This window comes from Pagrus pagrus (assembly GCF_965226575.1).
Source record: "Pagrus pagrus genome assembly, chromosome: 14".
NCBI classification, from domain to species: Eukaryota; Metazoa; Chordata; class Actinopteri; order Spariformes; family Sparidae; genus Pagrus; species Pagrus pagrus.
The window spans coordinates 23,394,199-23,420,327 of NC_140198.1; the positions used below are offsets into that span (position 1 = coordinate 23,394,199).

General features: G+C 41.0%; 1 protein-coding gene across 1 annotated transcript; it reads left to right on the plus strand.

Annotated features, from left to right (window-relative positions):
• Window positions 1-3,032: 3,032 nt before the first annotated feature.
• Window positions 3,033-18,670, plus strand: ywhag1 (3-monooxygenase/tryptophan 5-monooxygenase activation protein, gamma polypeptide 1). The gene is made up of 2 exons (XM_084374445.1): window positions 3,033-3,284; window positions 16,473-18,670. The coding sequence occupies exons 1-2, from the start codon at window positions 3,198-3,200 to the stop codon at window positions 17,127-17,129; spliced, it is 744 nt and encodes a 247-aa protein (XP_084230571.1). The 5' UTR covers window positions 3,033-3,197; the 3' UTR covers window positions 17,130-18,670.
• The last annotated feature ends 7,459 nt before the right edge of the window (window positions 18,671-26,129 follow it).

Here is a 26,129-nt window from a genome sequence, read left to right on the forward strand (position 1 = left end):
AGATTTTAACTGTCTGTCCTTCTCTTTTTTGACCCCAAATGTTAACATATTTACTGTACATGTGATTATGTAATGATTAAGTAAGTTATACTGGAGGAAATCCACCAGTTATTTACTAAGTGGATAAGGGAGATATTTTTGGGAACATCACTAAGTTCACAAGTATGTATGATAAAACAAACACAACTATAAATAGGGAAAAGATATACAGTAAAAACCACAGGAATGACAGAGAATAGAAACATCCATTATTAAATGTGTTATATCCTCTGAATGTACAGTATATCTTCATCTACAAAACAAAATGCTGTGTTACTTGTGCTCTGTAAACCCTCATATAAATACATGTACCTAATAATCATTCACATGTGACAAAATAAATGTAAATGTAATAAATTCTTATTTTTCGGTATATAATATATTTTTGGTGTAAAAACAAAGATGTTGAAATCAGTATCTGCATTTGTCATGGTCAAGTTTTCATACCTCTTTAATTGCTGTGCAAATGTGGTCACTCCATTTGTAAAAGGTAGAGGACTTTTGGAAAATCCCTGTAGGCAAAACATGATTTCTTCATTTAGACGATGAGATTTAGATTTGGACTGTTTTACAGCAGTTTTACTTTTTAAGCAAACTCATTGGTAATTGTAGCTTATACAGTAATTAGAAACAAGCTAACTATCGGGCTAATACATGATGTGAGCTTAGCCACAAAACAAAATAACAATATTGCTAACCTCATTTCATATACAGTATAAATCTCAAATTAATTGAGCAAATTGCCATATAATAAGATTAAGATAATTGACTGCGCCCAAATTGAGCAATGGAATTCTGTCAGGTAGCTACGCTACCTCGCTAACAGTGGCCAGTCACATAAGCATTAATAACACTGTAATGATGGATGATAAGATGTATTGTAATAGAAATAAAAGTAGAGAATAAAGTCAGCAAAGTGACTCAGTAGCGTCAGTTAAACAGCAGTATTGATCTAAAGTTTGCTAACATTAGCCGCCATAAGTGGCTTCATAACTTCAAGATTTAATCTGTAAGCCCTCTCAAGCTCCAACTCAGTACTGATTGTAAACAATCATAACCATTGTTACTGCATTTTGTCAAAAGGAGATGGAAATATGAGAAGAACAGGAATTCAGGAAACGTTTCCTGAGATTGTAGCACTTTATTTTATTTACCAGAACAAAAGTCGGTGTTATCTTTAAATAGGCCACAGCTACATCAGGGATTAAGGATATGTTACAATCAGAATTAACCTAACTAACTAAAGTTAACTTATCTCCATCAGACATATTTGGCACTCACATAACAGACAGTCAAACCTGAACTATCAATATCAGGTATCACACACTCTTGTTAGTCAAACTGTACTCTGAGATTAATTCAGCATCTTACATTTGGACTGTGGTGAGTAAAATACATTCACAGATAGCCTTAAATATAAGAGTTTAAGCTGGTATTTTTATTCAAACATCAATCATAGATATCTATTCACCTGGTATAAATGTGGTAAACAGGAAAATAAGGTAAAATGGCTTTCTATGGTGGGCTCAAGAGCAAAGTTGGAGCTAATCAATCTCAGAAACGTCCAGCGTCTACACCGACAGGATAACAGAACGGTCTGTGTAAGAGGGCGTGTTTGATGACTCATGATAAAATGACTCAGCATATCAGCATTATGATATGAGCCTGCTTCAGAAATACAGCCAGTACGATCAACAGAAATATTAGCAAATGGCATATCCATGGTTACGAGGGTGGTTTCTCAAACAATTCATAATGGTCTGAGAACAAACCTTTCAATCTTTACATCAAAAAATGATTTATTTTTTTAACAAAATGTAGAAAAATCACTAAAATGTGATTGCAGACAAAAGTAAAACTGTTCTGATAAATTCTAATTTTAAAGCTTTTACAGCTTGTTGTTGTGCTTTTCCACTGCCGGGCAACAAAGTTTCAGTTAATGTCAAACACAAGATATGAAGCGTTTTATGGTCGAAGGTGTGTCTTTTCTTTATCAGCTACACAGGCTTTGACGATGACTCAGCCAATTAGACCTGGGGACAGGGAACATGTTACCTTGACAATAGTCATTACTATAAACATGCAAAGATATAATAATATATTATGTAAAACATGCATTCTTATTGAAATATGACATGTCACAGATACAGTACACTGCACATCCGTTGTCTCGTTAAAAACTGTGTCACTACTGTTATAAACAATATGGTACAGTACAAAGGTGTGGCCTCTCTGGGTTCACTGCTTTAAAGAAGTTTCAGAGCCTTCAAACTTTTCCACAAAAGCATGGCATGTTGCTTATCACATGGCAGTAAGATGTTATAACCTGCAAATAACATACTACATATCTTGCAGGAGCAACATATATACACTTATCTTTGTCTCATATTGCATATCCGCTTTTCAGTGCAGGTTGAGCTACCTGAAAATGGCATTACTTGTTGGCCCCAGGGTAAAAACTGCCATTCCTCTTTCTCTCTCAGCGTGGCGTCAAGCGTTCAGAAGCTGTAACATAACATAACTTTGGTGTTTGGTAACCTGATAACATGCAAATTGCCTCAAGGTTGTATCAACAATGTAAGCCTTGTATCAGATGAAATAATGGAGGCCGAGTTCTCAGACAGCTAGGGCCCCCTCTTGGAGACGGGGGGCCACAAAGATGAGTCAGGCCCCTCGTCATGTTGGGTATTTTGAGCTCTGGTGCTGCATGTTCCTCAGGTCAGCGTCGGGCACATGGAGGTCAGAGGGCCCAGAGCAGTTTGCCCAGGTCAAGCTTTGCATGTGATCATTGTGACATGTGATACTAAGTGTGATAGAATAATCCAGTATAACATCACCACTATATAAACCCAGCTCCTTCTCCTTGGATGTGTGACTGTAGAGCCCTCCACTGCCTGGCTGTGGGGCAATAGGCTGCGCTGTCTCCGGCTGCCAGGCCCGTTACATCACTCCGTGAAGACACGCCTTTTTGGGTGGTGACACAACCGAGGGAAAGTGCTCGGAGGGGGAGGGGTGTCCCGTCGGCAGGCGCACAGACAGCAGGCAGCAGCTGCAGCGAGAGCACCCGGCGCCGTTTCTCTGCATTCAAACATTCATATTACCACATTTTTTAGCCCCCGAAACACGCAGCAAAGCTAACACACACACACGTCTTTAAAATGGTAGACCGCGAGCAACTGGTGCAGAAAGCCAGGCTGGCCGAGCAGGCGGAGAGGTATGATGATATGGCAGCTGCCATGAAATCGGTGAGTAGGCTCCTTCTTCTTCTTCTTCCTCCTCCCGTTATGACCTTTGTCATTTCACTCATTTTTTTAATCATAAACAGCCTCTTGGACGTGTGTGTGTGTGTGTGTGTAATGTCTTAAAGCTAGCTAACCTAGCATGAGGGGCAGTGATACGCAGACAAGGGGGGACCGTGCCTCCGTTGTTGGGGCACATTTAGACTTAAGGGGAGAAGCCTCATGAAAATGGTGTATGAAAGTTATGATTAAAGACTGCGTTTGTGAGAAAGTCGTCGTTTTGAGCGGGACACAAGGCGGTTATAGTCAGATTTGGGGGACATCGTTGTGAACGGGACCGCAGGGCCCGTGAAGCCCCCCATGTTCACTTTTCACCATTAATGTCAGAGGTGTCGGTGGCGTGGTTGTGATCCAGAGAGGCTGGGCTCAGATGAATCATTGACAGGTGATGACAGGAGGTTTATCTGCGGTGAGCTGCGGTGGATTGTGGTCGTCTCAGATGCGGACTGTTTGATCTTGGGGCGGTGCCTTTCGCCCAGTGCTCCTTTAATAAAAACGTCCTCGGTTGTGAAAGAGCCGAGGGTGGGATAAAAGCAGCACATTAGCGATAAGACGTGATCAAACTGCATTTTCATCTGGCTCTTGATGATGAAAGAGCGTGAAAATGAAGGCGTCGAAAGATGCGCATAGTGTCGGAGCAGAGGGCGAGCGAGGTGGTACCATGATGATGATGAGAGGCACATCGCAGGCTGACGGTCGTGTTCCGGTGTGCAGGATGCTGAGCTCTGAAATAATGAGCCATCGATTGAATGTGGAGTCCGGGCTCTCCTTCAGCCTGCTGTGGAGAGACAGCCAGCTGTCTCTGCCTCTTGCTGCCTCGCATTTTGGCGCATAGAGAAGAAGCAATGTTGGCTGAAGGTTGATCGCAATCGATTTGCGCAGAAGCAGCGCACAAAAATGCGAAGCGTTCACCTTTCAGACGTGGGTGTTGGTGGACGGACAGCTTTCCAGAAAGCTCTGTAGATGTCATATTGCAGCAAACTGTTTTTTTTTTTCTTCCTTTTTTTTTTTTTTTTGGGACTTCAAACTGTAGCATGACGGGACCGCTGGTGTCAATCGATGCTGTGTAGCAACCGCATCCCTGCGTCCTCGACCTCTTCCAGCAGGTTCCCACACAGAGGCGTGCCGCAGCATCTGCCAAGATGCAGCACAGGCCCACCCGTAGTGCACCATTTCATAGGCTGCTTTATCACAGCTTCACAAAGGCTGCATCTCTCCGTACGGGCACTGTCTGGACAATCAGATCACAGAGGAATAGACACATTGGTAGGAGAATTGGAGAAATGTTGTTCTGTAGGAGAGGGCCTACTCTTCTTTATGTAAAAGAAGAGCTATAATAGATGTGCAGGAGTTCATATTGTGTCTAAAGTCCTACTAACGGTCACTTTTAGTGATGATACAATGATTTATAATACCCTTTACTATATATTTTGCTGTGATATCCAGACGTTTTTTTATTTCTATAATTGTCCTCTAGAAATGATCATAGCACTACTTATTTTCTCCATCACTTGTGTCTGTTTGCTTTTACTACAAGGCCACTGTCACCAGCAGCAGCCTCATTGTGAACCCAAGCTGTTAAGGCCAGTGGTTATATTTAATGCCAGATAAAGCATATTAGTAGAAGCTACTTTTTCCACAGCAGCTCCAACTCCAAGAGTCAACAAGTAAGCTGTCAGCGTGTTTAAAGGCCACGCTGTGTGCTGCCGCTCTCTAGGACCGGCCTGTAGTGGTAATGCCAGAGGGGGCCCGGCTCCACCCCTTCCGATTTCTGCCGAGTCAGAGAAGAGAGCTGCCCCTCACCCAGCCAGTCTCTCTGCAGCACTGGGCAGCGGGGTGTGTCTGCTGCCTCGCCCATCATTTGAGGGGAATCCCTTGCCACTGCAGACATGGTTACCGCCCCGGTGGCAACGGAACCAAATAACCAGGAACACGACACACTGCACCCATCCTCAGGAGGACAGTAACGCCTCAGACTCAGGAACCAGACCCAACAAATATGAGCACTAATGACAAAGGGCTGATGCTTTTTGTGAGATTATAATGACTGGCCAGCAAGTCTCACCATCAAGTATGTTTTCACAGCATCAATAATTCAGTGTCTCCTTTCTTTACAAGGAAATCAGAGACAAAGGGAAATTATCTTAATTCAAGAACATAGAAGCTATTCTCATTATCTGGGACAGTCATTTATTATTTGGGAGCTAGAAATCAAAAGGTTTTAGTCTGCGATTTTATGCAAACAGTAAATGAGAGACACATTAATTCTTGCATATTTGTCTGAATTTTTACATCCAGCAAAAAAGCTCTACCATGGTTTTCCAAATGTATTTTTAGGAGGTATGTGTGACATCACAGGTTTGAGAGCAGCCTTAAAGCCAGCTTGTCCTCTTTCTGTCTGTTGGAGACAGCAATGATTGATCAGTAACCGATCAGAGATGCAGACCCACCCGCCTGCAAAATATCTTGGGGTGCTGTTCAGTTGTGCATTCCCCTTTAATCTACATTAGTACATCAGTACAACATTGTCCACGCGTGGGCTTTAAAAGATTTAATAGCATTGCACCGAAAATCAGCCTCTTAATGAAAATGAGTTTCTTAGTTGTACAGTAAATGCTTCTGCTGAGAAACCTCATGGCACTGTCACTTCCCGATGACAATGCATGACATATGTCCCCATTTAGCCCACGTAACTGACGCCTTTACTTGTTATCGGAGCCACACAAAACAAACTAGAATCGTACTCAGTAGAGAGCATACCTCCGTCAAAGCCCAACAGTCTCCTTTAATTTAGTCAAGTGTAATCCAATACCAAACATGATATCCCTGTATCATTCTAAAAACCACTAAAATTTGCTTAACCATCATAAGCTCACCAGATCTAAGATCTGCCTCAGATTGTAGATTGTAAAAATGCCCTAACTTGCAATGTAGGAGAAAGTGAGAAAAAAGCTCCTGGATCTGTCCCTTTATCTTGATATGCACCAAATGTTAATGGGGTCTATTCTGGACTGAGACCCATCCCTTTTCCAAGTTTTATGGAAATCTGTTCAGTAGTTTTTGTGTAATCCTGCTGACAAACCAAGCGACAAACGAGCGGAGGTAATTATGCTCCATGTCTTAGACAAAACATTTCTTGGCTCATGAGGAAGTGCTTGTTGTGTAAAGAAAACATAACTTTTGTAATCATTCAGGGTTGACCTTTAGGAGTCATTTTAGAGAGTGACTGAATATTGAATATTTATCTAATAAGACCTCATTACTACAGTATGCATATCTAATGAATCTATTACATCATCGTATCCACAGGGGCACAGTGCCTCCACCCTCTGATATCGTAATGACTCATTTATTAGGCAGACCTAATAAACCCAAATCAATACAGCAGTTTTAATGTAACAAATGCATTTGGTCTTTTAGAAGACGGCTTTTATCATCAATATCTCCTTAAAGATCTTGTCAGTGTTTTTGCACATCATAGCCCATTTATTTTATTTTCTTTGGCCGATAAATATTCAGTGAGAGTTATGAATGATCTTTGTCTACCTCATGGGTCACTGTTGCTTTTTCCCATTTATCATGAAAATCCACTTGTAGAGACAAAATAGTACCATATATTTTAAATAACCGTGATAAAAGCTGTATTTATGTCAAGTCATATACCAATTAAATTAGTCGTTCAGTGTATGTTTTAATGATAAAGATTGTTTTCAGTGCTCACAGAGCTTCTTTTAAAAGAATCCCATTACGTTTTGAGCTTTATTGACTTTACCTTGTGAGAAGCAGTGCTTTTGAAGAAGAAAAAAACCCAACATGCCATTTTGGGGGAAACCTTCAACCTTAATTCCCACAAGAAAAACAAGCTCTAAATGTCAAGTTATTCTTTCAAGCTTTTGAAGCAGCAATATCAAAAGCTGCCTGTTATGTGAGCCACACAAGGCTCCTACTCCTTTCATACCAACCCCGGGTACGATGTGCTTTATTGAACCCATGTTCAACCCGGTTTTCAATTTCAGTGATTCAATTGCGACCACGCTAGTTAATCCCTGAGCATCACAGAGACTTCAGTCTGCAACTGCAGCTCAAAACAAGTGAGTGATAAACCACAGAGTTTCATAGTTGCATAGAATTGGATTACACTAAGTAACTCAGTCAAGGGTCAAGTTTCAGATTCTCATTTGCTCTCTGTCGCTCACTCACTTTCTCTCTTTTGCTTTTTAAACTAGCCAATGTTAGCTGAAGTCCCAATCCTGTTCACCAGAAGTGAGCAGTGTCCAACTCGCATGCGATCCTGGTAGGGATGAGGATCAAGAAACCATTTTTAATGATGTGTGTTGCCTCACCGAGATCAACCATAGATGTGGGTTTGACCCATTTCGCTATGTTGATCTGAAAGGGGTGTTGCAGATCCCAGCATCTGACATCCAGGGTACCATAGCAACAGCAGCTACAAGGCGGCTATTGCCTGATCTATGGTTTATACACCACACCTCCATTTATCAGTCGAATCACAATTCCAACCTTCACCTAGACTCATGAGCTTTAGTAGTGAGAGAAAGAATGACATAGATACCAGCGTGCAAAATGAGTTTCCTTATTTCTGCAATTCCTGAATCAGGATCTGTTCGATCTGTTCCTCATAACACACTAACAGGAGCTTGAGCAAGAGCTCGACTAGGACTGATTTAACCAAGTGACCATAAGCTGGTATGATGTGCTGATTTGACGCCATTACTTTGATTTAGCTTTGACACACACACACACACACACACACACACACACATACACACATCCTATTGGCGAGCTTACTCGTCTTAGGAAGTGCATGGCACAGAGAGCCAAGGCTTCCATCACACTTAATGAACTGATTGCATTATTCTCCCTTGGACATCCGTTCAATGCATTAACGGATGCATTGTGCTGCAGCTGCTCCATACACTGAATGTATCTTTAATATGTAATACGTATTGACTATACAGTATAACGTTTGCTGCCTTGGATAAAGACAAAGATGTCTGTAAATCTCAGAGTGCAAGCAGAAAAGCTATATATTCGACTGCCTTAATTTAAATCATGTTAAGATGAGCTTTTAAAGCACGTGTTCCTACATATATATAATCTCGGATACAGACGAGGCAATGTGCTCTAGATCGGTGCCATAAGGGAGTCATCCTGCAGATTTTGCAGGTTCTGCAGCTTCCCCCCCCAAATGTAGTGAACAGAACAGGCCTACACTTGCCAACGTGTAGGTTAGACTGAGTGCACGCATCAGTCTTTGTCAGAGTACAAAGATCTAATGTATGAGACCATGACGGTGAAATAAATCAAACAGCATTCCAGTTTCTTGTGTGGATCATTGCAACATCTATTAAAATTTCCATCCCTGATCCAAATCTGATCTGTAAGCCACAACACTGTCACTGCTGCTGCGAGGTCTGACACTCCAGCATCTGATTTGTCTGTTGTTGAGGGAGAACATAAACTGGTGGAAAAACAGGGATGTGATCCACAATATTTTTATCCAGTTTGAGTTCTTGCCACTTAAACCAAAATCATTGGGTTAGCTGTGTCTTATTTTCGCTGCAAGAAACATTTTGAATAGAAAACGCTGCTGTATGCAGGGGTGATCAGAATCTCCATAGGAGTGGGTGTGTGTGGGATGATGCATCTTGTGGAAGGTACCAACAAGATCGAGTGAGATTTATAGTCTCAAATGTGCCTTTAGTGTGAATGAAAGAGATGTTTTCATTTGACACCTATGATAAACTTCATTTTAGATACTGATTGCTATAATCAGTGTGCTAAACTAGGAAACGGGGTTATAGCCCCAGAAAATGTCTGTCTTCTCTCAGTCACCATTTCCTGTTTTCTAGTTCATCCTCATCCATCATCCTCATTTTTTTTTTAGTTTTTGTCCAGAGGGCATAGGAAGCATCAAACTTCAATTTCTTTTTTTTTCTGAACATACTCCTAAATCTCAATCCAATTATGAATGCAGCCAGTGTCATCTCAGGATGTTTCGGTATGGCCGAAATGAGTCTTGACTCAGTAGTGAGTCACAGAGGCACTACGAAAAACGCCCACCTCACCCACCTACACACACTATAATCTTGTTCATTTCACAACATCTGAGAGCCTTGCTTGCATTTGCAGCAATATGTGCAGAATTGAACTGAGTAATATTCCCCTCCCGGTTCAACATATCTTATTATCCTGTAGCATCGTTCAGTTGCATAATTTCTACTTTCCCTTTTGCTTACTCAATGTCATCGAGTGCGGGGACATAACTGCTAACATTATAAGGCATCACACTGACACATCTGGCCTTACCTGCACTTATAATATACTTCTAAGGAGAGGAGAAACAGCTAAAAATAGAATTGGCATATTCATGTAGCTCCTTTCTGGGTGCTGAAAACATGTTGTTAGTGTGGAGTGTGAAAACAAGCACAGACTGGTGGCAGCTTTTGAAAGCTTCACATTTCTCTTCCATGTGTTTACTTAAAAGCATTATCCAACACCAAAAATCTCATTTTGTTTGTCTCCTATAGAGAGTTACACTTAGCACCATCTGCAACCATCAGCTACAGTTGTACCATGATCCATTATGTTACAGCCCAGCACATCAGCCAGTCATTGTTAAAGGTGACCTGTGGATCGTTCTTGTAAAGAATTTCCTGTTTGGATTCATTGTTTGGTCAAACAAGTCAAGTCAAGTGGTCAAAAACGCAGCAGTGCACCTTTAAGTCACACAGCTGCTCAATGTAACTGTAAATGTGTCCACTCTGTTGATACTCAAAAGTCCCAATGCAGAGGTCTTTGGGAAAAGCTCAACTTTGACTCAGCCTTTGCCACAACACAATCCAACTTCCTTTAGTAAGACGCTGTGGAGGCCATCAAATATATGCAAGCACACGTTCCTTGGAGATTAGTTTGTACCAGCCATATTTCTATCGTTTTATGAGGAAAGTTATCAAGACAAAAGAAAGTCTTTGTCACTACGATAACTTTCAAGATTTGTAAAATCCTTCTGTTTTTGGTCTGATAAGTCTTCATACGCAGCAACCTGTTACACTACACTTCCTGGATCATATTTCTTCGTCTCATCAGTACCTCACGCTACACGCCTGCACCAGCCACTTGCATTTTTTGTTAATTTAGGCAGTTTTCAGTCTGAACGCCCACTTTCAGTTCTCCTAAGTTCAAAATCTTCTCCTTCCGTATTTAAATGAGATTCTATTCATAGAAAGATTGTATGAGATGAGATGTGCCAGCAGTTTCTGGTATTATCCAGTGCCCACAGATGTTGAACAACTGTAAGATCGTCTTATATGGAGACAGAATCACCCCTCAATGTCCCATTCCTTCATTGTAGTACATTGTAGTATTGAATAAGTATGACAATGGCACAATTACCACTGCATGGTAATGCTTTCTAGGTAAAACTGGCATGGTCAGTAAGGACTTGGGGGGGTAAACAAGGACCGCAGTCAAATAGTCTTTTTTGCTGAGGAAGGATCCTAACTGAGTGAAATGATGTGGAAGTATCTAAGTGGGAGCCATGATAAAAGCTGATTGAATCCTCTAAATGCTAAGGAAAGGTGCTTCAGTGCTTCCTTTCTTATCTCCTTTAGTGTAGCGCACACTGGGAGGAAAAGAGATAATGCCATCCCACAATTCCTTGCAGCCCGAGTGCAGTGAGAGTCTTCTAGCACTGCAGTTCTCTTTTTGTATTATTTTTCACATCTTCCCTCGACCTCATTGCTTTTTCATTTTGTTGTGAGGTCAAGGAAAAGTGTTTAGACAAAGAAATGGGACGTCTTTTTTCTATCATGCAAAAAATATATTTTTTAATTTTTCTATTTTATTTTTGGCTAGTTCCTTGTGTTTATTGTTTCCCTTGTTCATCAAGTGAAATTTCACTTGACACCACATTTGATGTTTGTAGACGAATGGTTGAAGTTGTCGCTTTATTGCTTTGGCAGCATGATGAGGGTTATTTGTTTGGGATTTCATGCCCCTGAATGAGTTTACAGTATTATTACAGACCTGGAAAATATAAACATAGTGACCCAAGATGGGTATAGCCAGAAGTTGGATCCACACTAAACACATGAGTTTGAATGTCAGCCTGTGTCCCTGACACAGCCTATGACAAAGTATTAGTAATGCAATTACACAATAATGTCAGTACTGTTGTTGTTAGTAACACTGCTAGTCAATATGTGATGAGACTGCAGTGCCTCCAAACTGTGATCTGGAAATGAGTGTGACCTAGCAGCAATTGTATAGCTGGTAATCATTAGTGTAAACAAATAGCAGTGTAATATTATTATAGTCAATTTGAATAGAATTGATTTGGGAGCTGCCAGCGTAACCCACATTTGACCTCTGAGGTAGAACACATTCAGCTCACACACATATATGGGCTGAACATGATAGTCTTGTATTATCATGTACTGTGCAGTTTATTTAATAAGCAATTATTTACTCACAGTAATATTTGACAGCATGTACCAGTATGTAATATGGCCGTTGGTTTACTTTCGCTTTTGGTGTGTGTTGCCTGTTTCTCTGTCTTGTTCAATCACAGCAGAGGACTCGTACTGACACAGAGGCCCCAGCTTGCATTAACTAGTGTTTGGCTCTCTCCACACCAGTCCAGTAGCCTAATTAGGTCTCCACATCTCTCTCATTCCTTTTGAATGATCAACCCTCTACGTGTCTCATTACGCACATCAGCTGTAATCACAGAAAAACCACTGTCATATGTGGTAGCGTAGCAACAAAGAGCTACTTGAAGCTGCCTCTCCACCACCATTACTAAGACACACACACACACACACACTGCCTCGCATCCCCCTTTTCTTAGCACCAGGCTCTAGCCTTATTCACACCGCCAGTGACGTCAGGTAGTCCACGGCGCCTTTGTGCTCTGTTGCATGAATGAGGGTCGGCAGGGGGGTTGTCACATCAGGTTAGGAGAGGCCGGGGAGTGAGAGTGAATGAGCAAGGAAAAGACAGAAGGAAAGCGTGGAACAGGAAGAAAAAGGGGAAGCTGTGGGACTATGGCAAGCCTTCATTATGTGAATTGTAATCCATTAAATGGAAATGTAAGGCAGCGGGTATGGAGGTCTAACCCAGCCTCTACTAAGGCCCAACATACCCTCTCACTCTCGCAGCCCCACAGCTCTTGCTGTGACTCTCCTGTGGATATTAATGGCCACGCGAAGAGCTGTCAAAGAGGAAATTATTGATTGTCCTGCCTGGCCTTTGTTTGTATTAACACTCAGTTGTTTGGAAGTTTGACTGCCTTGTGCAAGGATGAGTCACGAGAGAGCAGGCGCGATTGATGAGCTTTATGGGTAGACAGAGCTCTATTGTCATCACCGCACCACAGCTTCCGTCAGGGCTTTCTGCTCACCCTGCAGCCTTCTGAAACAAAGGCTGCCATGTTTTTACAGACGTACTGTTTAGGCCTTGTTTTTCTGACCTCTCTGTTGCTCCAGCACTGACCTACTCTGCTGGTTGCATTCTCTGTAGGTCGTTTACACTAATTGTAATGTAATGGACTAAGGTATGGAGCGGTATAGAGCTGAGGTTGTGCTTCAGCAATGACTAATGGGGAGGGGGGAATCATTATGCAACGTATGTCATTCTGTTTGTCTGTCTTCACTCTCTTTCAGTACAGAGGTCACTGTATTTATATCAGCTGTAAATTTTACAACGTCTTGTGTTGAGACACTCCTTGGTGAACAAGCACAAAAGTCTACAATCCTGCTAGTGGCCCTGTTCATATTTATATTCAGAGGCTGTACCACAGAAGACGTCATGAGATGACTACATGAATGGTGTTTCTTCCTGTGGGACACATGACATTTCCTGGCAATCTGGTTTCAAGTTAACACTTGGATGAAGTTGATAATTTGGTCTTAAGGTAGCACCAAAGGAAAAGGGTCATGACTTTTTTTAGGAAATTTCACAGTAATCTGAAGTCTGTTATTGCTTCAGAACAAAAGGTGAATCAGAAGGATTCTTCCTCTGATGAACAGAGAGTCAGTGAGGTTATGTAAGCATAACACTGCATTTAAGCTTAATGCTAACACCAGCATGCTAACATGCGCTCAGTGACAATGCTAACATGTTGATGTTTAGCAGGTTATATTCAAAAGGTTCACAATCATAGTTTAGCTTGCCAACATTTGACAATTAGCACATGACATAAAGTGCAGCCAGAGCTGATAGGTGTGTCATTAGTTTGCAGGTGTTTGGTCATATACCAAAGTACTGGAAAAATATAATTCTGATGGCACGTCTAGGAGCCATATATATCAAGACAAAATTTAGTAAAGGTCAAGATATTTCACTGGAAAACTTCTACCTTCTGTTGGCTCTAGAGAAAAAAAGTCATGGCAAAATCATGAGAATTTATCCTCCAGGTACCTTGAATATCTGTACCAAAATTAATGGAAACCCCTCCAGCAGTGTTTGAGACGTGGCCAAAGTGGTGGACTGACTGGCTAGCTGACATTACCACCAGAATTTGATGGACATGTACTCAGCAGCATTTCATATATTTAAGGGAAGCTTACGCTGTGTTCAATATGGAAAATGGTTCATCCTCTGAGCACCATGAATGTGCTTTATTAATTCAGCCAGTCAACTAACATCACCATCTTTAGGTTATGGATGCCAATGGAAAGGTTGAAGCAGGATTGAAGTGAAAAGGTTGCCTGTGGTTGTAGAGTCCGCCCATGTTTCATGTGCAGGCTGTTTGCTTTTGAATCATTTATCTCCTGTACCGAGCCATTAAAATGACATCGCTAAGACTGACTCCCAGTGTACAAGTTGGCTGAAGGGTGTGAGATATGAAATGGCTTGTTTGCACTTATCTCCACCCACTGAACTACAGCTTTCTCAATACCACGAGTCATGTCACCATCCTTGTATTAGCAGCTTGTGGCCAGAGTCTACATCACAGATAGTATGTCTCTTACAAAAAAGCAGATTTTGCAGTCGCCATGGAAACAGGAGATTGCATCAGTGATTGCTCTTTGCCCTCCACTCCCCCTCCCTATAACAGTTCAAGTAATGCTATTAAACAGGATGGTTGGGCCCGTTGAACTGAACTGTTCCTGTCATTGCTACTCAATGTTTCACTGAGTGTGAAAGATGGCAGTAGATGCATATAAGGACCTGCGTATGCTGACAATGAGCTCATCAGATGAACACATGATTAGTCATATGTTCGCATGAATAGAGATTACAGCAACAACTGGAAGAGGGATTAGCAACTCATGTGTGTTACGGGAGTGCAAACCAAAGCAGAATGACACAGCTGCTACCTCGTAGTGACTGTGATGCACCTCAAAGGTCACAGGTCTGTCCTTGAGCAATACACTGATGCTCTGACGTGTGTCAAGGACACTTCATGTGCACTATCATGCAGTACAAACCTCCAGGGAATAACTATCTTATTATTGATTAAAAAGTTTCAAAGTGACCTGTTAGCGCCCTTCTAACACTGTGGCAGAAGAGCGCAAGTTAAATAAGATGATACACAAACACTGCAAAGAGATTTACCTGAAGTGAAACAACAGAATAAGAAAAGTCTTATTATTTTTTGCCACACTACCATAGCATCATAGATGGCAATGTAAGTCTGTCTTGCCATGACATTCATGTTCCCAGAAGATTAATCCAAATAACTTTGGTGACCCCTTGGTTTTATTCCATGCAATATTATGTTAATAATATTTTTACATCTTCTAAATGGATCAGCACCAAATTGTTTTGGTGTCCCATACTTTGGTTTATGACCAAATACCTGTAAATCTAAAGTCTCTGTGCAGTCTTTGTGTTCACTGCTATTTGGTGAATGTTAGCATGCTGACATAAGATTAGCTAAACTTAGATGGTGGTCATGGTAAATATTATACCTGCCTGACATCACCATGTTAGCATTGTCAGTGTGCTCATGTTAGCATGCTGATTATCAACCTTATTCCTAGCACCCGTGATAACTTGAGCAATCTATGGGCACGACTTCGGTGTGTCCTGTCAATTAACAAGATGCTTATCCACATTCTTGAATCAATTTATACAGATTATCATTCATTCAAGAAGATCAGACTTTATCAAGTGTATACTAATAACACTATTAAAGCTTAGCTCGCTTACTGTAGCTCACATTTGTAAAGCCCTGAAAGTGTCACCAGTGCATCAGTTAGTAGGTTACTTTGTTACTTAGGCTTAGTCTGCAATGCACCACCACAATGTAGCACGTAGTTTTTCAGGTTTGCACTTTGTGTCTTGGGAACCAAAGGTCAAAGCCTGAATTATCAAGTGGCTGTAATATTTTGTTTTTTTCCCCCAAAAGTCTCTTCATCATTGTTTTTTTCTGGGTCATCACAGTAAAAGTAAAAGAGCCAGCTTAAGTTTTCCAATTTAACTTTACAAGGAATATCAGCACAATCCAATCTCTTTAAAACCCAGAATGTAGTTTTATGATGACCGATATACTGTTCACTAAAGGCATTGTGAAGAGCTGTTCCACGTGATCAGTCGGGGGCCCCAGCTCTGGTATGCTCATGCAACTGAATTCTGCACTGAAAAAGAAAGTAACAACAGGCTTTATACTCAGAAAAGGTCTGTAAAGATGCCTCTGCTGCACAGTCCCAGTGGGGTATAAAGGATTAAATCCTCCAGCCAGACACAAGCCTGTCCAAACAAAACAAAACCAGCTTTCATAGCTGCGGACAACCAATCAGGAGTCACCTCAGAGGATGATGTCAGTGAACTGGGGGTGTGGTTTACCCTGCTGGATGTAGTGACGGTTGCCTTGGGTGTTGGACAGTTTGTCCGGAGCCATCTGTGACAGTTTTCAGAGTCATAGCTTTCAATCAGTTTGCATTTGTTGTCCAGCACCTTCTGATTGCTGTAGTCTGACATGTGCACAGAGGATTGAATGGTTGTTTTTGTGTCAAAAGTTTTTACTTGTAGTATGTCACAGGTTGTCTGTCAGCTGTTGAATGAGACATATCTTCACATATTTGACATAAATAAAATATGACAGATGAGATGACAGAGACACGCTAACGGCCGCATATTTTTCTTTGCTTTTTGTTACTTTAGGTCACAGAGCTGAACGAAGCATTATCCAATGAGGAGAGAAACCTGCTCTCTGTGGCCTATAAGAACGTGGTTGGGGCGAGGCGTTCATCCTGGCGCGTCATCTCCAGCATTGAGCAGAAGACATCGGCCGACGGCAACGAGAAGAAGATCGAGATGGTGCGCGCCTACCGGGAAAAGATCGAGAAGGAGCTGGAGGCCGTCTGCCAGGACGTGCTCAACCTCCTCGACAACTTCCTGATCAAGAACTGCAACGAGACACAGCACGAGAGCAAAGTGTTCTACCTGAAGATGAAGGGCGACTACTACCGCTACCTGGCTGAGGTGGCCACGGGGGAGAAGAGAGCCGCAGTGGTGGAGTCCTCCGAGAAGTCCTACAGCGAGGCCCACGAGATCAGCAAGGAGCACATGCAGCCCACCCATCCCATCCGCCTGGGCCTGGCTCTCAACTACTCCGTCTTCTACTACGAGATCCAGAACGCCCCCGAGCAGGCGTGCCACCTGGCCAAGACCGCCTTCGACGACGCCATCGCCGAGCTGGACACCCTCAACGAGGACTCCTACAAAGACTCCACTCTCATCATGCAGCTGCTACGAGACAACTTGACGCTGTGGACGAGCGACCAGCAGGACGACGAGGGAGGAGAGGGCAACAACTAAAGAGTCCAAAACCTCATTCTGCCAAAACAACACAACACGCGCGCTCACAAATGATGACAAAATAATAATAATAGTTAAAAAAGTTCTTAGAAATTAAAAAAAAGGGAGGGGGGAGGGGTGGGCAGTGGAACATCGGCGGCCAATTTAGCCGATGGTACTAACGCGGCTGCTGTTCTTTATTTTTCAACAAATTAAAAGTAAAAAAAAAAAAGTAGGTGGAGGGAAGACGATTTTAGTTTGAGAAATAACCTACAGTTAAAAAATACAAAAAATAAAAAGAATGAAACCCCCTCCTTGGTAGCCTCTGCAGCATTTGCCAAAATACCACTTTAGAAGCAGAAGGTATGTCATTCATCACAGTGTGACTATTGGGTAACAGTACCTTCACACTGGCAGAGACTGGTCTTATCGCGCAAATGAAGCTGAGCTGTCTTATTGTATTTGGTGAGGGGAGGAGCATTCAGAGATGGAGTTTCGATGCTTGAGCAACAAGAAAATTAGAGTAACCTTGAATGTCATGGCCTTGCTTAGTGAGAGCGACAGACAGAGAGGGAGACAGAACGAGTGAGAGAGAGCAGACGGGTTGCAGAGATGAAGACGGGCTTTTAGGGGTGTCGAACTTCATCGTGTAACTACAAACGTACCGACATCTTTAGTTGCACCACACTATGATCGTTGAGTGAACAGCAGGTTGTCTCTGTTATTGAAGATAACATAAAAAAATGTTTTTGTTTGCTTTGTGTCAGGTATGTGTCCAGCTCAGTCGAACAGTCATACTGTAACTAAAAAGACAAATTCATGAAGTAAACTTAGTGCAGCTTGTCCCTCTCATGTGCTGATGTGCTTTATTAAATAAATTAACTGTTTTTGGACACCTAATTCTTATTGTCAGTATTGTCGTTACTATAACAATTTCTATTGGCTCCTTATGTTTGTAGGAAACGATTTGATTCACAGAAATCTAGATAGCGAAATTAAAATGACTGGAAATTTAAAAAAAAAAAAGAAAAATGTGGTAATTGAACACAATGATGAGTCCACCCTTATTCTCCAATTATGCTATCTTCATAACAATCAGTAGGATCTCTGAAACGGCACCTGGAACCACAGACTCGATTAGTGAATAAGTATAATTTGTGGACAGAGCACATGCAATGTTAAAGTGGAAGCTCTAAAAGCAGATTTGAGGTTTGTGGATTTACTTTGTCTTCAGTTTCTTCTTGGTCAAGAAATGCACTTGCCTATTATACTGTTTCTTCAGTGTAAGATGATAACTGCTCCAATATTCTCCATAATACAATATTGTGCATGCTGGTGATGTATTTATACAGTAGCTTCAATTTATTAACTTATACTGTAGATGTTATGTATTCATATGAACATGGAATTACTAGACCTTAATCGGATTATTTTTTATTTATTTCTTTTTATTGCGATTGTTAGCTAGACCTTATTTTAATCTGTGTTTTCTTTACTCCATTTGCTGAAGTACGCTATACCAAAACAGTGATTGTTAACAATAAATTGATCTGTTACGGACATCGCTATGGTGACATGAAATTCTTGGTAAGGGTGACAAAAAGTGGCGTAACTACGTTTGCTTGACAGTAAGTGTGTTAACGTTGGATGTCTTTCCCTTCATGTGTTGGTCCACTGGCAGCAGCACAAATTATCATAATTAAAATACTATAGATAAGATTAAATGGTAAAACACTACAAAATTCACCTGGCTACATGTGGTGTACAGCAAAATTAAGACTGCTGTAATAATATATGACATTAGCAGATCATTGTCACTGATGCATTATAAGGTGGAGCTCATTTTAACAGTCGTAGTTACTTCCTGGTTAGACCTTTTCTCAGGACTGTGTGTGAGACACCACTCTCACTCTCCTGTTACAGTAGCTTTGTAGCATGGATTAAATCTGCATTAATGGGAAGTACTTCAAAGTATATGTGAGTAAATATACTTAGTTTCCATCACTGTTCATGGTCGATACATGTACGACTATCCTCACAACACAACAACAGAACAACTGTTAAAGGAGCTTTATGTAGCTTTCGAGAAGAAATTACAACGCAGAATTTTAATATCTACAATATTAATGAGGTGATAATACAAACTCAGAGATATTTATATTTTCCATAACTGAATAAACAAGCTGTTCTCAGAGGAAAATAAGGTCCCAGAACACTGTTTGAAGCTAGAAAGATGGCAGGGTCCGCCACATATAAACAAAGTAAAACTGTGAAATGGTGTTGGCCTTCAAGGTCAGTTTGTTTATTCAGTCATGAAAACAAAGAGAGTTTGTTTGAATTGGTTTGTTTAGGCATTAAAAAAATCAGTCAATGAAGATCTCTTCTAATTAAAATTTCTTCCCCAAAACTCGTAGTGCACCTTTAATATATATTTCTTTATATTAAATAATATTTTTACTGGATAGTTTTCCATAGAAGCGTCTACTTTACAAAAAAAAACCTTCTCTGGCTCTTCTGCATGTGTCTCAGTCTAATGAGGGCGTCTCCCTAAAAGCATGACTAATACTGACCTCATCAAGCTAGCAGATAAGGATATGAACTTTGACCTGTTCAAACAGGTCAGGAGGCTGCTCCACTGACCTGACGACACAGGAGTCAGTGTATCAGCTTTCCAGGATGAGGTCATTCTATCATGAGATCTTTTTATGTCGCTCACAGGGTGGACAATTAAGATGGAGTAAACCTACAATCACAAAGAGTCGGAATCAGATACAGGGTTATTTCCAGGGAGGTTTTCACATGCAAGAAATGTGTCTTGGCGTTGAGGTGCATTAAAGTCAAAACCAGAGACAAAAGAGAAAATGCAATCATCATAAGTGAACCACAATTCAAAATAATTTTATTAAATAATAAAATGTGTGTAAATGCAATGTTCACATTAGGTGTAAAGGGTTGAACATCCACAGCTCACCAGTGCAAAATGTTGTCTGCTCATCAATATCCCTGAAATCAGGAATACTAATTATTGGATATGTGTCACTCCAAACCATGATTCATCTGACACAGAGAACATGTACGTCTGGGTTTTTTATCTTCATTTGCACGTATAAATTCATGGGCAACATAAGGAAGTAGTGTTGGGATCAAAATTATAAATCATACCTTAAATACCGTTATTTCTAATAAGGCAAAGCCCTGCTAGCAGCCTTGTATTACTGTGGTAGGCCAAGGCTCTGGGTTGCTTTGAGCTACATGCCAACATCAGCATGCTAACACGGCCACAATGACAATGCTAGCATGCTGATGTCAAGCATGTATAATGTATACAATGTTCACGCCTTAGCTTTTGTGTCCTACTTGGTAATTGCAACTTTTGACCTGATGATGGCGCTAACAGAAATGTAGATTGTTAATATTCATCTGGAGTGGGTGATGAACTAATTTTCGACCTCATTTCGGTGTTAGAGGAAAATTCATAATGCTACTACTGCTAGCATGGCTAATAAATACAAGAGTGTTAGCGTACTTCTAGATGGCAGAAATGCGGCAATGCAACAAGGACAGTTTAGGTCCAAATGCAGAATCACCTCTGAGATCAATGGGATGTCTTCCTTATTATCAGACTGATATTAAAGGACGAGGACGACATCACTACCATCAAACTGGACCAAGAGCAGGTGAAGTGAGCATTCGCACTGTTAGCCACATTTTCACACAAATACAGACATTTTCAGGTAAGTCAGCTGAAATAATAAAGCAAACTCTGCCTATGAGCACAATGAAAAGGCTCCACTTCATCAGAGCAGGAATGACTGAGCTGAAATGCTGTAAATTGATGTCAATCAGGAGCTACAACTGGGCTAATTGGCATGTTCAATCACTGAGGCAGAACTAATTAATGAGCAGCTGGTGAGTGCTAATTGGTTGAAAGGCAATCAACACCCTCATGTGCGATAGGACGACCCGCTGTCTAAGGTGTTGACAGCAGCCAATCCCAGAGCTGTTGCTAGGGAGAACAAAACACACCACCTGCTCTCCTCAGAGCACTGCTCACTCAGAGGTCTTCAGTCCACACACGCAGCGGAGATATCAGAGCTTGTGGGGATCTGGTTCATGTTTTTATGATCAGAAATGGCATGTAAATGTTTCATGAGTGTGCAGCGGCAGGGTTAGACGTGTTGTTAGAGTCTGCTTTAAAGGTGCTCGTTAGATTTGTAACGTTTAATGTCATTAATGGGACGGTTCAGATGAAGGTTCCTGCTGCAGAGCAAGATTTATTGCTGTTTTCTACACATGTTACCATATGCCTTCGCAGCTGGTAACATTTAAAGTTTTATATGCATGGGGAAAAGCCTTGCAAATACGCATGAATAATTAGTAAGCAGGGGGATTTGTGTTGTGCTTGTGAAACAGTGAAATAAATCTCAGAGTGTAACCCGCCCTGAGTCTTCACTCTTACTGTTGTTTCACCTTTATCAGTGTTGGACTTCGCTCCATATTCATATTGTAGTGATGTCGTATCAGCAGGCGTCATCGATAAACACTGTATTGGGCCAAATCAGTGGTGTAAAGATAACATTCAGAGTATATTATCATCAGAACACCTCTCTGACTCAACTCACTCGTGGTTACAACAGATGTAGATGGGGACTTCTTTCAAAACATGAAAGAACAACTAAAGATTAAACATAAAATGGCTCCATACAACTCGTCCGGTGTAATCCAAGTCTCCAGTGGGCTTGAGATCCCAAATTGATTAAAAAATATATTATTTTTTACTCTTTTTCAAGGCAAATCCTGAACTAGCTAAGCTAGCTGCAAGGTGTGAATCACATCGTTTCAATCAATTTGAGATCTAACAGCTACTGGAGACTTGGATTCAGTCTGATGATCTGTATGGAGCCATTATATGTTTTGTTTTCAGTTGTTTTTTAATGTTTTAAAACAAGTCCCCATCTACTTCAGTTGTTTAGGAGAACGCTGCAACACTGTTTTGCTGTGAAGCTGCAGAAATGTTTTGTGGACTACAAAACTTCACCTGACTTTCAATCAGCATGGGGGGGAGGAGATAATTTTCATTTTTGGCTGAATTGTTCCTTTAATTACCATCACCATCAGTTATCAGCATCAGTGATGAACAGTGCACTGTGCTGTGTGTATGACATAAACTATACACAAGGCAGGTTTTCTCTTGTTGATTATAGTCTCATAAACCACAATGGAAACAGAATTTAGATTTCATATTTGTCTATTTAAAGGTGCACTATGTAGTTTTGGGGAAGAATTATTTTATGCCTAAATAAACAAATTCTCTTTATTTTCATGACTGAATTAACAAGAACACATCTGATACTGTTTTACTTTGTTTGTATGTGGCGGACCCCGCCACCTTTCCAGCTTCAAGCAGTGTTCTGGAGACCTTATTTTCCTCTGAGAACAGCTTTTTTATTCAGTTATGATAAAATAAATATCTCTGAGTTTGAATTATTACCTCATTATATCGTATATATTAAAATTCTGAGTTTGAATTTCTTCTCCAAAACCACATAGTGCCCCTTTAATATACATAGTAGCTGTCAAATGTTGCTGTTTGTATGCTTCAGCTGTAAAAGCGCTAGAAAATCCGACTACGTGTGTTATTCTTTAGGCTAATCTGACTTCTGCATAGATTTTTTAAGAAATAATTATGTCAACAGAGCTGACTCAAAAAATAGAGCAGTTTCACATAAATGCAAATAGGATGAGCCAAAAATAATGTCAGTGTCTTCCTCTTTTAGACTGTAAGTGAAGAGTTTTACCCCAAAAACGACCTTTTCCACAGGAGACATTTAAAGATGTCACAGTAGGAAAAGTGCAGGTGTGAATAATACATTTAACGGGGGCTGCCTCGGTTTGAGGATCCTGGTATTAATGCATGCTGTCTCACTGTCACAACTCTCTGTGACACACCGATAATGTTATAAGTGCCACCTGTGCTTTTATAACTAGCACAAGTCAAAACATCTGCTGTGGAAAAGGCCTAAAAAAACAAAGACACGTAATATGTAGTAACTGAATACATTCATCATGCTGCTCTAATAACAGCTGTTGTCCTGGAACACAGATAATGTCAGCTACATTTAAGTAAACTGTTTATTTGCACATTTATTACTTCCTGTCCACGCTACACTTCAAGATCTCTTAAGAGCCTCTTTGGGGAGAGCCGGCCCCTGCCTCTTCAGCCTGTCAGCCTGAGTGCAGGGAGGATGAGGAGCTCTGAGGAGGGTCCAATCAGCAGCCCAGTAGCAAACAGCTCTTCACGCCGAGGCACTTCCCTGGTTCAAGGACTGGATAGCTGCTGGATTGATGGGGATTGGCATGAATAATTTAGGCCTGCATTAAACTGGAAGGAAATGGTGACTCATGGAAGAGGAAAAGTTGAAATGCTAAGTGGTTTGGAGAGTGCTGCCTCGCCTGCCTGGCTCCTGAACGGCAGAGTACTGAATACATGTGGCTCTACATACACACAGTGTAAATACATATACTGAATATAGTGTTCAGCAAATAGACATGAAACTATGAAGACTCTTCTTTTTGTGTATTTTACAGACTAATACTGTAGAATGGTCTGAGATGAAGCTAACAACAGCTGATAAGCAGCCTATTAGTCACTACAGGTCTGGGACCATGGGGTAGGGGGTGGGGGGGAAGCACCAGTTCATGTCCGCTATCTACCCTGTGTAACTATACAACATGCTGGAGGCTCAGTGCATAGCAGAGCGCTCTATAAATAGACCTCCCCTGCAGCTCTGCAGTCAAGAGTAGACTTAGTATGTGCATTAGTGGGCTGGCACGCAAAATGAATGAGTGGAAGTTGACGGGAGGAAAAAAAAAAGAAGTGATGAAAACCAGCAGCCACTCGGAACGTCACCAGTCGCCTCATCTTTCATTTCGTCCCGCACTGACTGACGGTCAAACTGGAGGGAGATGAGCACTAGCAAAAACAATCATGTAGTGTCAGCCTCGTACTGTACATGCAGCTGTACAGTGTATTGATTGCAGCAGGGCCCTCAGCTGATATGGTCTGGTGATGTAATTACCAGTGGCTGCCCCTGGCCTAGTTCCTCCGCTTATATCCTGACCGCGTGTGTTTGTCTACCTACATATGTAGTAGTACACATCCTAACCATGTGAAAACGTGCAGGACGATATCAAAACCCGTCTCCCCTCTGGTAACTTATGGCTTGTTTTCAATTTATGGGTGAAATTGCAGCTTTCAGGTATTTTACTTTAGAGTTTCCACAGTTCAGGTTTGCGCACAAATCCAAATCTGTCTCTCGAGTGTCTAATAAAATCACATGAATATCTAATGAAAGTGGCTGTATGAAGGGAATCCATGATTACACCGTTTTTGAGTTATGTAACTCTCGTTAAAACATCATAGCAGTGATAAAAGCAGAGCTGCTGTGGAGCCATGCTTCAGTGTGAGAGTGGAGATTAGCAGACACTGTACCAGTCCTACTATTTCACTGACATCCACAAGTATATCAAATATTATGGAGGGTACCCCCATGTGACAGTCTTATATATATTTATTGTATTTATCATGACTTGCAGTGAAGGGCATCATTTGTGTTGAAAAGTGGTGGAGACATTTTTTAATGGTCGTCAACATATGCGATTGTAGGCCATGTAATGAGGGGACCATGTGAGGTCAGAGCAGATAATTATTGTTGCATAATGATGCATCAAAATTCATTTGATCTCATCTGTAGTGAACATTTATTGGTGCATGCTATTTTTTGCACATTTTTTTTTAAACAGTGATGGGGACAAAATTGGTCATTAAAAAAGCGGTGGGGACATGTCCCCAGTGTCCTCAGTGTTAATGACACATTTGCTTACAGTCTGTGTAGCAGATTATTCTATAACAGAGAATGTGTGTAAAACATCTGGGCTGTGAAATGGAGTTTTTTTTTTTTTTTTTACGTTTTGAGATTGATTAATGTGAATCTCAAATATATCTGTTATTACAACAATCAATCATTTATTTATGACAATTGTTTAGTTTCATCAAGTACACTGATACATTTTTCAGAGGTTCAGCTTCTCACAGTTGTTTTGTCTTCGCTGTCTCATATCAAGAGAAAATGAATAACTGAGATTTTTGTTTTGCCATTCAGACAAAGGTGTAAGGCATCGTACCTGAGCTTTGGTAGCTTATGATATATTTTATTTTGATTTTGGTTTATGATTGATTCATGGGGCAATATGTAAGAAAAGGTTGAAAACGTTAAAAGAAGAACTAAAATCATCAACAGAATGTGAGATGGCAGTTTAGACATCATGATTACTATGTATTGTCACAGAGATACCTAAGTTAGCGTGCTAATTCAGCCCGCCCCAATCCAACGCTACAGTATGTGCTAGCAGTGTAAACACTAATGCTCCACTGATCCCTGGGCTCCCAGACTGAACTGAGCTAACTAGCAAAGGGCTGTGACTCTGATGTTACGCTGCCTGCTATTTGTTTTGAGTATGAATTGAATGACAGAAAGCCAATTCTTACATGCTGCACCTTTAAAGGTGATGCTGGAGTAAGTTGATTGTTGAGTTTCATTCACAGGTTATCAAATACTGATGCTTTGTGTTGGTAGGTCGGCTGCCACTGATCCAAAGCGTCAGACTCAATAATCAACTATTGTACAAAATGCTCCGTTATTCCATAAAACTATGACTCTATACAGCCATGCTAGCAGCTGTGTGGGGCTACACTTGTTTTCAGCTAAATGCTAACATCTGCGTGCTGACATGCTCGCAGTGACAATGCTAAGATGTCGACGTTTGCTACGTTTACATCTTTAAATTAGCATGTTAGCATGAATGGCAAAGAATTGGACGAACTGAAGCTTTGGCCTGATTATAGGTCTGAATGAAAAAACACTCGAGAATCATTAAAGATATTATGATTCATCCTCAAGTAAGAACATGGTTAAAGGGTATCAACAGGTCAGTAACTAATGAAACAATCAGTATCATACA

Bases quoted from the DNA above. Each gene is read 5' to 3' on its own strand.
- ywhag1 (XM_084374445.1), top strand. From the start codon at position 3,198: ATGGTAGACCGCGAGCAACTGGTGCAGAAAGCCAGGCTGGCCGAGCAG. The intron at 3,285-16,472 runs GTGAGTAGGCTC...TTGTTACTTTAG, and splicing joins TGGCAGCTGCCATGAAATCG to GTCACAGAGCTGAACGAAGC.